The sequence below is a fragment of the Opisthocomus hoazin genome, chromosome 2 (genome assembly GCF_030867145.1).
Source record: "Opisthocomus hoazin isolate bOpiHoa1 chromosome 2, bOpiHoa1.hap1, whole genome shotgun sequence".
Lineage (NCBI taxonomy): Eukaryota > Metazoa > Chordata > Aves > Opisthocomiformes > Opisthocomidae > Opisthocomus > Opisthocomus hoazin.
This window is the reverse complement of record NC_134415.1, coordinates 28,108,488-28,122,379: the sequence shown is the minus strand read 5'-3', so window position 1 is coordinate 28,122,379 and position 13,892 is coordinate 28,108,488. Positions and strand designations below refer to the sequence as shown.

The following is a 13,892-nucleotide window of genomic DNA, read 5'->3' as shown; positions in this document are numbered from 1 at the left end:
TGGAACAAAGAACTGTTGAGCAAGATGAATGCATTGCAATTCAGTGTTCACTTGCAAGTAAATTGAATTGACTATGTTTCTTCAAGAGCGCATTTAGAGAGATGCTCATTCCCAAAGTGGGAGTACAGAGTTGGAGCCAGCAATCAATCACAGACAGAAGCAGGACGAAAAAACCCAGGCAGATGAAAAAAATGCAGGGGAAATTAATACGGAAATTCAGTTATATGTACAGTTAAACTTCACTTGTGCTACTAGAAAGCAGACCAAGCACATCTAGAACTGTCCCCAGCTATCAGTTGTTCACAGTATGCGGAGCTCATATTCTGTCATCACTGAGAACAGTTCTGTCGCTTAGAGAATTACACTAATTAATAATTGTAACGAAAATTCTATATAAAATGGAATTTATGAACTCTCAAGAATCAAGAGCAACGTATCAAGACTAATGCTTAAGGCAGAACATGGTATCTTTCATCATCAAAGTAATTCACAAACAGAAAATAGAGGCACTGCAAAGTCTCTGAGTGTATTCTAACCACGTTATAACCCAGTTGCAACGTTCAGTGTAGAAAATAGACTGCTGTGTTTAGTATCACATAAACCAATTCTAGGTGATCTCAGTCCAGGCATACGTAACAGAATTTTGGTGATATAGATGAACAGTAACAATGTTTCCTCTGTGCTCTATATTCCCATTAGTGAAACAAGGGCTGTATCAAAGTCAAGTCAAAGCTCTGGGGCACTGGTTCCCAATCCTACGTTTATTTTACTACATGGTGCCTTGGGTCTCATGTAATTGGCAGTGCTTACAAATTTTTTTCTTACCTTAGTTTTTAGGAGTTCTCCTACGGCTTGATTAACTTCTTTAAGGGAATTCTTTAGTTCTTCTTTATTTGACTTCAAATGCTCAATTTCCAATTTTTGTGAGCTGATAAAGTGCTCCAGCGAATTCACCTTATCTTGACAGGCCTCAATTTCTACTTCATTCTAGAGAAAGCAAATGTGCCTAATTGCTATAACACTAAAAAGAACATTGAGTTGTATTTTAAAGAGATACTTAAGAGCATATCTTAGCCCACAGGAATTCCACAGCAAATTTTCTTGCTATGTTTTGAGGAGTTTTAAACTGAAAGAGCAATTTGTCTCAAGTATACATTTTGAATACTAGAATCTTGCCTCTAAGAAGCCTGCCATGAGAAAGCCCTTACATTTTACTATAACTTGCTCTTAAATTTACTTTATATTCACAAGAATGAAAATTATTAAGAAATAATTACAGCAAATTGTTTGCCTGTGTCCTACGGGCCTCAAGTACATATTCATAAACAGATATTTCTGCAGAAAAGATGATGGCTCTTTGTATAAAGCATGTCTGACAAATGCATTTCCAACAAATTTGCCCTTATATCCTGAAGTGGTTAATCATTCTTCCCCATTCATACTAAAACAACCATTTCTTGGACTACAACATGCTGTTGCTTTCCCTTTTTCAAATGTATAGTCCCAGATAAATTATACATACACTTAACACTTACTGAGTTCTGAGGTAAATTCACCTTTCACTGCTTGCTATATGGAAAAAAGTCATTTTAACACTTACTGAGTTCCAAGGTAAGTATATACAGAGTTCAGAAATATTGTTAGCAAAGACAATTTCTTTTGCAATAAGATCAGCAAAATTTTTAAAAATACATAGAATTTAATTAAAAACTCACAGCACCATTCTTCTCATTTTCTGATTTACCTTTCGGTTTGCTTCTGTCAGAGCATCCTGATGCTCTTTCTCTGCTTGAAGTAGTCTGCCTTTGTATGCTGATATTTCTCGTTTCATTTCACTTTCTTTTTCTTGTAGTTCTTTCTGGACCATCTCCAAACTCTTAGTCAGTTCATTTTTTTCTGACATAGTTAGATGCAGCTGAATCTGTAACCAGTAATAGCACATTCTTTGGTATTTAGAATTTTCTCAATGGAGAAGCAATTACCTATTAAACTATTTGATGTTACATCTGAAATGTCTTTGAATTTCCAGCAACAACCTGGTAAGAAAAAAGTATTTAACAGTGGCTAAACACACTGTAATGAAAGAATGGAACATCTGAACACAAAGGGCAGGATAGGAGGCAAAGGAGGGTCTTCTAAAAAGAAACATTATGATCCGAGGGGTATGCCAAGTGCAAGCTTGCCAACACTGTTAAATCAAGCAGCACCACCAAAATCAAAGCTTAACCTCTCCAAACATTGTTCCCTCTGAGAGTGACTTAAGGATCACTTTCCTCACCCTCTCTAAGATGACAAAACTTTCTAATTTTCATTTTGATTCACTTAAACTTTTTGGATAGCTGGCCTGTCTCCCTCAAAATCTTCAACATCACAACAGAAAGAAGCCCCTGGTTATAAAATTTTGTAAATAACATTAGTAGGTCACAAGACCACTTAAGCTGGTTTAAACACATAATATTGTTCACAAATAAGACCTACAGTCATCTAGATAGTAAAACAGCCTCTGAGAATTAAATATGAACAAATTAAACACTCTAAAACTATTTCTTTTTTAATTTTGTCCTGAAAGTAGTTTAACACTACTGAAATGCTGAAAGCAGTTCAGTTTTAAAATAAACTTGAGAAATGTTACACTTTTTATCTAACATCCTCGGTCTGACAATTGCATGCCTGTGGCAGAGAGATTTTCTTGGCACTGAAAGATTTCTAGATAACCACCTGTGACCTTTACGCCAAGAAAATGTAGTTTTGACAGAAGGATGAGGGAAAAACTACTAACTAATCATCATTTTATCTCAGAACAGAACATTAAATTTTTGGAAATTCAGAAGTAAGAACCTCTGATACTGTGCATAAGCACAGCTCGCTTGACCAACCTCCAGGCATTTACTGTGCTTGAGCATCTGGCCTTGAACACAGAAATACTGCACATGGAGGAACTAACTTTGTGCTTTTCTGAATGTTCTTGAAGAATTTCTATTTCTTCAGCAAGCTTGCTCCTTTCTGAGGTAAAGTCTTCCTGTAACTTGGAAATCTTCTCTTCAGTATCACTTATCTTGACTTGCAGCTCAATACGACTTTCAGTCAGTTCATTTACCTGAAATTAAATTTTCCATAATTATTTTAGTACATGTGTCATGACCTCCAAAGAATTTCCTTATATGCCACAAGCAGTTTTTAAAATGGGTTATTTTATTCCCAAAACTGGTCCAACTCCAAGCAAAAGTCACAACAGGCTAATGCTGTTCGCACATGGCAAGTGTCCAATTGTTGTTTCACTTTCTTTTGAGCTCCCCAAGTACTTATTTTAGATATAAAAGCTCACTCATCCAATACTAATTTGTCTGTCCTCTTTTTCTTCTACAGAAAAGAGGAAACTATCCTGCACTATTTGATTACTTAAACTTCTATGCCTACTTTCAAGCAACCTTCATTCATCCTACACAAAAATGTTGTGCTTTCCAGCTCTGTAACTTCAATGCAAATGCATGATTGCATTGAAAATTTAATTTTAAAAATAGGCTGCTTACTGTAAAAGTCTGACATTAAAGTTATTTTAAGATATAATTTATAAAGGAAGCAGTAAGCCCAGAGGACACTTTATCTTCACTCACAAAATGGGAACTCTACACTAACGGAAATGGTATTACCTTTTTACACAAAGTGCTGTTTTCACAAAGCGTAGATTCCAGTTCCTTCTCAAGGTCTTTATAAGACACTTTTAGAACATTCAGGATATCTGCAAAGGTTTCATTATCAGAAAAATGTTGTTCCTTCAGCTTCAACTCAGTAATCAAATTCTGCAGTCTTTTCTTTTCCTGGTGCCAACATTCATGCTCATGTTGCATGTGTGTCACCTGTAAAGACAGCTCCTCTATTTCTTTCACCTGCTTTTGAAGAGCACCATTTTCTAGCACCTTTTCACTGAGTTCTTGTTTACAATCCATTAATTCTTGAACAAGTACTTTCCTCGTTTGATCCAATTTGTTATTTTCATTTCTTATTTGCTGAGACTCCTGTAATAGCATTGTTTTATCTTCCTCAAGACGAGCCACCTGATTAATCAAGACTTGCTCTTTTGCTCTAGCATCTGCTTCCTCCTTGCAAGAAAACTCTAATTTCTCACTTATATCTTTGAGCTCAGATTTAAGCAACACCACAGTATTTTCAAACTTATCCTTGATTTGCATAATTTCTTCCTCCTTTTCTTCTAACAGTTTTGCTGTAGTCAAATTTGAAGACTCTAGCTCAAGGATTCTTTCTTGCTTTACTTTTAAATCTTTATCCAAACACTCTTTTTGTGAGGTGAGGACATCAATTTGTAAGTTAAAGCATTTCAGCCTTTCAGCCATCTCTTCCATCTCCATTGTTAATGTTTCTGCCTCTGCTTTAGCAGTCTCTGACTGAACAATTGCATCTTCTAGATTTTTCTCCGACATCTCCAATTCTCTTTCAAGCCTCTCTATTTTATCCAGAAGAGAGTCAGCTTTCCGTTCACTCTCTTTCAGTTTTTCAGCAGCTTGATGTTTTTTCTTGTCATCAGATTCAATTTTCACTTTCAGCTTCTCAATTCCATATCGCATTTGGTCTACTTCTTTCTGTGCTGAGCTAAGTCTAGCAGCCAGTTCAACTTTTTCTATTAACAAGCCTTTCAAAGATCTAGAAAGCTTTGCATTTTCCATTTCTGATGAACTGAATCTACTCTGCATTACTTCCAACTCTCTTACAAGCAGCTCTTTCTCCTTGTTCAAATCTGCCACTTTGTTTTGGAGTTTTTCTAAAGCAAAAGACACGGCATCCTTTTCCAAACTTTGCAACTTCTGCAGAAGATGATCTTTTTCACCTGATAATTGATTTACATCAGATTTTACAGCCTCAAGCAGATTTTTTTGCATCCTCACTTCATCCTCTAACCTTCTAATGAATTCAGTAGAATCCACCTTATTTGACTTTAGCTCTTTTAATTTCTCTTGTAGCTTCTGATCCAGTTCTTTTTTATCTTCAGACAAAACACTCAGTTCTTGGCCAATATGGTTTCTCTCAGCTGTGACTGAAACCAGGTGCTCTTGAAAGCTAGCAATCGTTTTCAGGTTAACTTCCCTCTCCCTTTCCAGATGCTGACATTTTGCCTGAAGCATTTCAATATCATTCTCTATGAACAAGGCATGGTTATCAATATTAACTTGCTCAGATTTTGGCCGCCTCTGTTCATTTTCAGCTGCAAGAATTTGTTTGTGACAATCTGTCTTGGTCATTTCTACATCAACCAGAGTATCTGCTGCATTAGACAATTCAATTTTACATATCTCCAGCTCAGACTTTACTTTCTCAGGTTCTTTTGCTACTCCAAGAGATAATTGCTGCGCATTGTCAGAGACAGATTCCAGTTTTTCCTTTATGTCACAGTTTTCTTCCGTAACAACTACAGCAGCTTCCTCCAGTTCCGCAAACGCTGAGCTCTTTGGAGTTAGTTGTGCATTCTGAAAGTTCAGCTCTAATTGCTCAACATTCATTAGTAAATCAACATGTTTATGGCTTTCTTCTGTCTCATAGATCAGCTTCAAATTTTCAGCACTTTGTTGTTTTGCCTCCCTCTGAAGCATTTCAGTGGTTTTTTGATTTTCAAAGAAATCCCCTGCACTCAGAAATGTACTACTATTGGAAAATGACAATGCACTGGCATGGTCTGAAGGGCTGGTTATTTTTCCTGACATATTTCTACACTCCTGTTCTCTAGAAATCTTCTCAGTATAATCTTCTGTTAATCTTGCTTCAGTGGTGTCAGTTACATTTTCAGACACAGAGGTACCTCCTACGGCCATTTTCTCAACGGGGATTAGTTTAGGTTTATTGCTTTTCAGTGCTGAGTTTTCAGGAGGCACTCCCAATTGATAAGGACTATTGTTTTCTGGTTCAGTGTTCTGCAAGAGTTAAGAATCAACCCGTTAAAAAAAGGAAAAGAAAAAGAATATATGTAAGAAAAAAAACAAGGTGAGTTTTAAAAGTTTTCTTAAACTAGTAAAGCTCCTTCTCTTATGTGAAATAAATCGATAACACCATTCTCTGCTTCAGAATCTGCTTTCTTATAGAAAGTATTTATATTTATTTATACACACATGCATCTTCAGCCAAAAGGTTTTAAAGATACCGAGGGAAAAATTTCCGACAAATTTACTGAAAGATGAAGTGCAAAGATACGCCTCCATATTTTGGGAAAGTAGGTGTCTACATGACAAAGTGAAAATTTATTAGTATCACTAATGGGGTTTACTGCTCACCTTCTATTAGACACCAGAGAATCTTCAAGGGGCACAAGCCCAAATCCTCAAACAATCCCTTTCCAAATTACCATTGTCTGTCAGAGGTGGGCTTACATTTGGCACTACCTGATACTCTCATTTGAAACAATAAAATGAGCAACTTCAAAACTTGAGGACTCCAGAAAAGAACTGGGTCTGAAGGCAGCACCTGAATGATCTGTATGGAGTACCTCATCTCAGAAAAGGTTCCGCTATGTATGGAAAGGAACAGTATTTCTTTCTTGAAGTGTCTTATCAGTGTGGATGCTCCATGTGAATTGCAAACAACATATACAAGCAAAAGATTTTCTTCTCTTCAAGGAACAGTTGCTCAGTGTTGCACAGTTGGACAAAACATAGATATTCAAGATGCTCTGACTGTGAGAGCAGTGTTAAACTTTGATTACTGAGTCTATGTTGACTGGGCACTGGAGGCCACTTGCGTAGGACTTAATGGTCAAAACTGGAATTCTCACAAGCAGAAAATGCACCTGTTTTGTTTATTTTTAAGGGGAATTCATCTAATACACTGTATGCAATAATTAAACTGATTTTCCTCCATTCTGAGTGAAGTCTTGATTCTGCTACTCCCTACAAGGAGCTGCAAAGTCTAGTTCACTGGTTGCACGCCATCTACAGAGACTAAATTTCCTGTTCCCTTAGGTATTTTTAAGGAATTCAGGCTGAAATGAAAATTAACTTTTCTGCTACCAGTTTGTTCTGTTCTGCTGTTAACAGTACTGAAAATAATTAGAGTTGTGGAAGCAGTCCTAGTTTGCTTGTCCCACGAAGGGACATGGGAAGTGTGTGCATCTTTAACTGACTGTGTTAAATCAGAGACTGAAGCTCGTAAGCACAGTGCAGATACACACAGTGCATGCACACCCACTAACACAGCAGGATCCACACACTGACACAGACCTGAAGAAAAACCAAGAAAGTAGCACAAAGTGTTACACAACTCTAATAGACTAAACTTGTTGGTCTGGTCATCATCTGTTATTTCTCATGATCCCTGTGATGCATAAACCAGAACTCAAGGTACAGATATTTTTCTGCTTTCTGTAAAGAACAGTACTGCTTCTGTGGGACACAATTTAAAACACATTTAATTTCAAAATTTAAATTTGGCTTACCATAAATCAAAGGATTTATATTAAATTGATTTGCATGACAGCAATTACTTACATTTTCAATATCTGCGCACAGCAGTGAATGAGAGCTTAAATCAAGGACTTGTATTTGGAGTCTTGCTGCTTCCAGCTCCAAAGACAGATTCTCAGTTTGCTTTCTTTCTGCTGCCAGTTTGTACTCCATCTCCATAGTCACATTTTTCAGTTTCTGCTGCCATTCCTCCTTGTCAGATAGATTTTGCTGTTTGAGATGATCCATTTCTTTTCTTTCAGAAAGTATAACTTTTTTCAGCTCTTGTATTTCCTCATTTTTCATATTCTCTTGAATGTGAAATTCGTCTTCGAGCACCTTGATGGCCTTCTCATACGTCTGGCACTGCATCTGAAGTTCTTCAATTCTACTCTCAAGGTTAGATTTTCTGGGAGTAATACTTCTGGTCTCTCCAACAGAGTCCAATTTGTAATCGTTATGGTAATTTTTGACCAAAACTTTTGTTCCACCTTCTGGAATTATTTCTGCAGAACTGTCCGGCTGATTCATCTCCTCTGCCCTTTTGCACATACCAATGTTACAAGAATCAACCATCTCACTCATTCCTATAAAACAGGGACTTTCGAAAAGATCTGAGGAAGAAACCGTGGACTTAGTTTCATCTAATTTAGACAGCGTGTCATTTTGGCTAGAAGATAGTGGCACTCTTGGAGAATCTATATGAGCATTGCTCAGACTTGTTGACAATGCAGAATTTTCTGCCTTCAATATTTCAATACAGGATTGTAGCTCAGATATCTTTGAGCTCATACTGCAATGTTGTTCATATAATTTTATATGCTCATTCTGGAAAGACAAAAGCTTCTCTCTTACTTCAGCGAACTGTATTTTAACTTCTTTGCTCGATATTTTTAAATCTTCACAGTCAGAACTCAGTCCAGTACTGCATTCTTTGAGTCTGAAGGACATCTCCTTATTGTCAAAATACATTCTCAGAATGCTGTTATCACTTTGATCCATAAGGTCATCAGGAAAAATAGCTTTCTCTGCTTTTAGATTTTTATCTGCATTCATTATGTTCTCTTCCTCCTCTGCCACTTTATTAATACCTGTGATGCCATTGATTTTTGGGTCTTTAAATCCAGAGGTTAATGCAATGTTCTCACTCTGCAACTTCTCACACATTTTCTCGAGCTCACTCAGATTGTTTATCATTACCTGCAAAGAGGATGCCAGCAAGACCGATGAATAACTTTCATCCATTCGTCTTTTGCCACAATTCTGGGAAACGCTATCATAATTATACTCCAATGAGTGGGCATCTTCATCTAACACTGTAAGCAGAGAATCTGACCTTTTCAATTCTTTAACAGACAATAGTTCTTGCTGCAGTCTCTCCTTCTCTTGCACACTTTTCTCAAGTTGTACTTCCATGCCTTTTAAAGCAGTCTCCAGTTGCATCACTTCTAACCTGTAGTTCTCTAGGGAGAGTTCTCTGTCCTCAAAATCCATTTGAAGAAGCTCAAGTTTAACTTGGTATTTCTTCAGCTCAGTGTCCTTTTCTTCCATGGACTTCCTCAGCTGTTCTGAATGGAGTGTCTGTTCACAACTAACATCACAGATTAGAGGTCCACTTTTTGCTTCATTCCCCAATTTCTCCTTGTCTTGAAATACCATACCACATCTGTCTTGCATTGTGTTTTGTGTTGCCCTGACATTTAACATTTCCTGTCTTGAATAGTCAAGCTCCATAGAGGGCATATGTTGGATATTGGAAAATTCTGACTGCAGTTGCTGAAGTTCTTGAACCAAATCCTTGTTTATTTCTTCTGAGACTATTAGTTTACATAAGATATCTTTATTCTCACTAAATACCTGTTTCTCTTGTTCTAATTTTGCTTTCTTTTCCTCATATTCAATTGTCTGCTCTCTCAGAATGCTCATCATGTTTGCATTTTCTTCTTCCACCAATTTATACTTTGCTTGCAAAACTTCAAGTTCTGTTTTAATTTCTTCAGTTCTTGATTCAACACATTGTCTTTCCTCCTTGTGCTTTCCAGATATTTCAGAAATTATTTCTTCTCTTTCCTTTAAACTATCAGAAATATTTTTATTTGCTTCCAGTAAAGTTATTTGTTCTTGCTCTAAAGCTCTGCTTAAATCCCTAAGGGTTGCGTTTTCTGCAGCAAGTTCCTCATTTTTTTTGCTATATGAGCAAGTCATTGAAGGCATGTCCTTCTCCAAATCCCATGTTCCAGACATAAGCTTCAGCTGTCTTACTGAATCCTCAAGCAATTTATTATTGATCTTTAAATCCTGAAGCTCAGCTTGCGGGTTTTCTAATCTTTCTTTCAAAGTTTGTAGTTGCATGTCCTTTTCCTCAAGAATAGCTAAAGTTTTTTCAACTAATTTCTGACGTGCTGAAATATCTGCTTGCAAGTTATTACTGTGCTGTTTAGTTTCTGCCACAAAGCTTTCATGCATCTGTTCTACGCTAATTAATCTTTCTTCTGTTTTACCCTTTATTTGCAGTAAGTCTTCATAGTGCTGCTGCTGATTTGAATTCAGCTGCTTTTGAGCCACTAAGGAAGTCTCAATAGAAGAGATCTGATCGCATAAAATGCCCAGATCCCTAGCTTTTCCTACTTCTAGAAGAGCTCTTGCACATCCATGTTCCTCAGCAATGGAGTTACTTGCTGCAAGTTGCATGTTCTCTAAAACAGTTTTATCCTGATCACTACATAAATTAACTTCTCCATCTTCTGTTATTTCTGAAGTATCTTTTGTTTTTACAAGACTACAGATTTTTTCATATTCACCAAGCAGGTCATGATAACACTGCTCCCTTTGCAGTCCTTCAGTTGCTGCTAATCGTAACTTTTCTTCTAGTTCACCAACTTGGTTGGTAAGCTGGAATATTTTACAGGACATATTTTCTATCTCTTTACAGTACTTCTTATCAGAACATTCTGCTTTCCACTGAAGTTCATCAAAAGCGTTTTTTTGTTCTTCTAATTCTTCACCTTTATGTTCTAGCATGTCTTTAAGTTCTCTAATCTCTGTGCTTTTCCTGTCACTTTCCGTCTCCATCGTTCTGAGTTTCTCACTATGTTCACGATTTTTGATTTGCTCACTTTGAAGGGAACTCTCCAAGTCATTAATATGATTCAGCATACCTTCGTTTTCAGACTTAAGCTTATTTATAAGATCATCATTTTCATTTTTCCATTGAGAAAAAGCAGTAGCCTCTTTTTGCAGTTCTTCACATTCTCTCTGCTTGAATCCAAGGAGCCTCTGCAAAGCTTCTGATTCTTCTTCCATTTTACTTATTTTACAGTTTTGTTCTTTAATATGATTTTCTTTTTCCTTGAGCAGATCTTGGATAGAATCTTGTTGCCTTTCCAGGTCAGCTAAAGCTATTTTCAGCTTCTCCAGCGAAGGCGAGCTCTCTTGCTTTTTAAATTTCTCTTCCAGTAACTTCAGCTCTGTTTCCTGAAAAGTACTCTTATCTGTAAAAGAAAACACCATCAAATCTTTGCCAGTCAATACTGGCAATTCTACTGATAATTTTCTAGACGAAATATTACTATTTACTTTTACTATTTTCAATTCTTACTCTAGTATGAAGCATACCCTAGTATGTGACCTTGTGAGTCAGCCTTACACTCTGCCAAAGAATGTCTACACAGTCATTTGCCAAATTGTCGTAATTGCTTCCCTGTCTTCATAGAAACAGACTAAGAACCACCAAGGATAAGTACAGGAAACGAGGAAAAAAAAAAAAAAAGACATTACATTCCACTAGATAGCTGGTAAAGGCTGCAAATTCTCTGTACAGTCAAAACCAAATTATCAGTTGCAAGGCAATGAGAAGTTTGGTTATTAATTTTAATGAGAACAGAATCAAATTCAAAAGCTCCATTTTGAAATCTTACATGAAGGTTGATTGATGCACAGAAACAAGTGGGAATCTATCCCATTTATTTTAGTCAGATCCAGCGGAACTACAAAGTATATTTCAACTCCATTCCTGAAAAACTGTGTTCTCAGTCAGAAACAAACACTGCAAGCAAGAGTCAACTATTGGTGGTTACGTAACATTTTCCTAGCTTTTTGTTTTAAATTCTGTGAAACGCATAAAAGCATTGGAAAACCAGTTTTCTGTCTTAAATATATTCTATGAAATTTATTTTGCTGATAAGTTCAGTACACTTTAATCAGTTTCAAAATTGTGTATCTTCAGGATCTGCATATGTTCATAGACAAAAATTCATTTCCATTTAGGGCAAATTCAGTGTTGGTTAAAAACACTAATCATATCCCACAGTAGAAACCTTTTTACTTAATTCACAATGAAACTTACAGGACTGCAGGAAAAATGCATTATCAAGCACGCAACAGGAGTTCTACAAATTTAAACATGTAACTCACTTTTCATCTCTTCTGCAAAATTCTGGCTCTGCTTTAGAGACTGCTTGATCATATCTAGTTCTTCTTCTAGTCGGTGGATCTCTTGCAATTTTTTTTCAAGTTGACAGTCAAGAAGGTTTTTCTCCTGCTTCACTTCCTAAAACAAAACCAAATAAGACCACATTTCATGTGAATTGCCAAGAAGATAAAAAAATTAAGTTCATTCAAATCAAAATAAAGATATTCCATTAGATCCTATTAAGCCTTTGGGCAGCTATGTTTAAGTTCCTAAGCACTGCTTGGGAACATAAGCTGAACTGTTCTTAACTAGTTGATAGTATCTGAGAGATGCTGCCAGTTGATGTAGTTAGCATTCCCCTTGTTTGCACAGAGCAAAGAGCTCCACATGACCTGCCCCAAACATATCAAGACAGGATAGAACATATCCTACAAAATCTGATTTGAAGAAGTTGGGCAGCTTTCCCAAAGGAAAAGAAACTAATCCCTGCAGTGGCATCAAAATTAACAAGAAACTTATAGGTCACATTTAACCTGTCATCTCATGTAGAGACAAGTTCTCTTTCCGCTGATCATCATCATCATGGCAACACTGGTCAAATTTTATTTAGAAGTCCTTAATCTTTCAGAGGGTTGTTTTGCCATTAAGATTATTTTCTTCCAAATAAATTAAGTTTAAAAAAAACCCAAACCACACACAAACAAAACTATGTAACTACATTGCATCTAGGAAGCCAAATAAAAGTTCTTTTAAGGAAACTAATCCCTTTTCTCCAAACTCCTGTACTGCTGGACAACAGATGGCATGGCACTGGCATGGCCCAACTGGAAAGAGGCCGTCAATTATTCATCTGTTTACTACTAGCAGATGGGCAGCAATTCACAAAAGCCAAGCTCAAGAAATTGAAAGGTCTGGATGAAAAAAATTAAAAGCTCGCTGGCATGGCAGGCTTGTTTTTGCTACAACATAAATAAATCACCCTCAGAACATGATTACAATTGTCACTGTCACTAACGGTTACCTTGCCTTCTACTCATAGCCTTCTCTACCCAGTTTAAAAAAAAAAATCCAGTCACTGTAAGTTTCAAGGAAGAAAGTTTTCTAGTAATCTTAACAATTTTTTCAAAGAAGTACAAGTGACCAAACTTCTTGCATTCAGTGCACCATACACAGACACAATAGAAGTGCACAAACAAACCCGTTCATTAGAAAATCTAGAGTGATTTACAGAAAGAAAACCAAACAAGCTTCAGGAATTAAAATGGCTGAAAGGTCTAATTATTTTGGTTTGGTGCAAATATTCCCAGTAATCACTTCTCAGCAAAAACCAGGAACCCATAATTTAATGGACTAAGTACTACAGTAACTAGTAATTTACACCTTCCAAAGCTATAAGCAAAATAATCAGTTTGGTTTCAACCCAGCTATCAATTCTACTTGTACATTGTTTAACTTGAGTTAGCCATTTTGCAAGCGTCCTTTTAAAAATTAAAACCCAAACCAAAGCAATCTCCAGAACCTATATACAGATAGTACTATTGTTCTGGAGAAACTCTTCATGGGGCAGGCTTACAAGCAGCTTAGGGACAGACTGACCAATTTTTCGAACAATAGGTATGGGCTTACTTGCACCATCAAAATGTAAACCATATGCTAAGAACCCAGAACTGCTAAGCTATTGAGATATCACCGTTGTAAAGCTTCGTAGTCCTTAGACTAAGCATATCCAGTATGTCTCACAAGTGTATCTGTTTTCCAACTTATTTGGAACACCAGTCTTATTATACAGCAAGGACTAAACAAAGCAGTGGATTAACCAGCAGAAAGCAACTGTATTTCTCCACTGCGGAATTAGACCATTAGTGTAAGACTGCGGCAATTTCCCTTTATTAAACGAAAATAAATGCCAATCTCACTCTTGTTTTCTTTTGCGATGAATAAAATGTAATGTCAACAAAGCCTCCAAGATTTCAAAACAATTCAATTTAATTTTTTGCGTTATACTTGTCTATGATAGTGAGGAACAGAAGCCATGCCCT

At 36.6% G+C, this 13,892-nt stretch overlaps 1 protein-coding gene across 1 annotated transcript in view; it reads right to left on the bottom strand.

Annotated features, from left to right (window-relative positions):
- CENPF (centromere protein F) overlaps positions 1 to 13,892 on the bottom strand; it is a 45,388-nt gene that overhangs the window by 7,281 nt on the left and 24,215 nt on the right. The window contains exons 11-16 of the mRNA XM_075412991.1: positions 11,856 to 11,991; positions 7,488 to 10,933; positions 3,651 to 5,921; positions 2,945 to 3,097; positions 1,745 to 1,921; positions 826 to 987 (exon numbers count right to left, since the gene is read on the bottom strand). Of these exons, the coding sequence (XP_075269106.1) occupies positions 826 to 987; positions 1,745 to 1,921; positions 2,945 to 3,097; positions 3,651 to 5,921; positions 7,488 to 10,933; positions 11,856 to 11,991 (6,345 nt within the window). The remainder of the gene's footprint in view (positions 1 to 825; positions 988 to 1,744; positions 1,922 to 2,944; positions 3,098 to 3,650; positions 5,922 to 7,487; positions 10,934 to 11,855; positions 11,992 to 13,892) is intronic.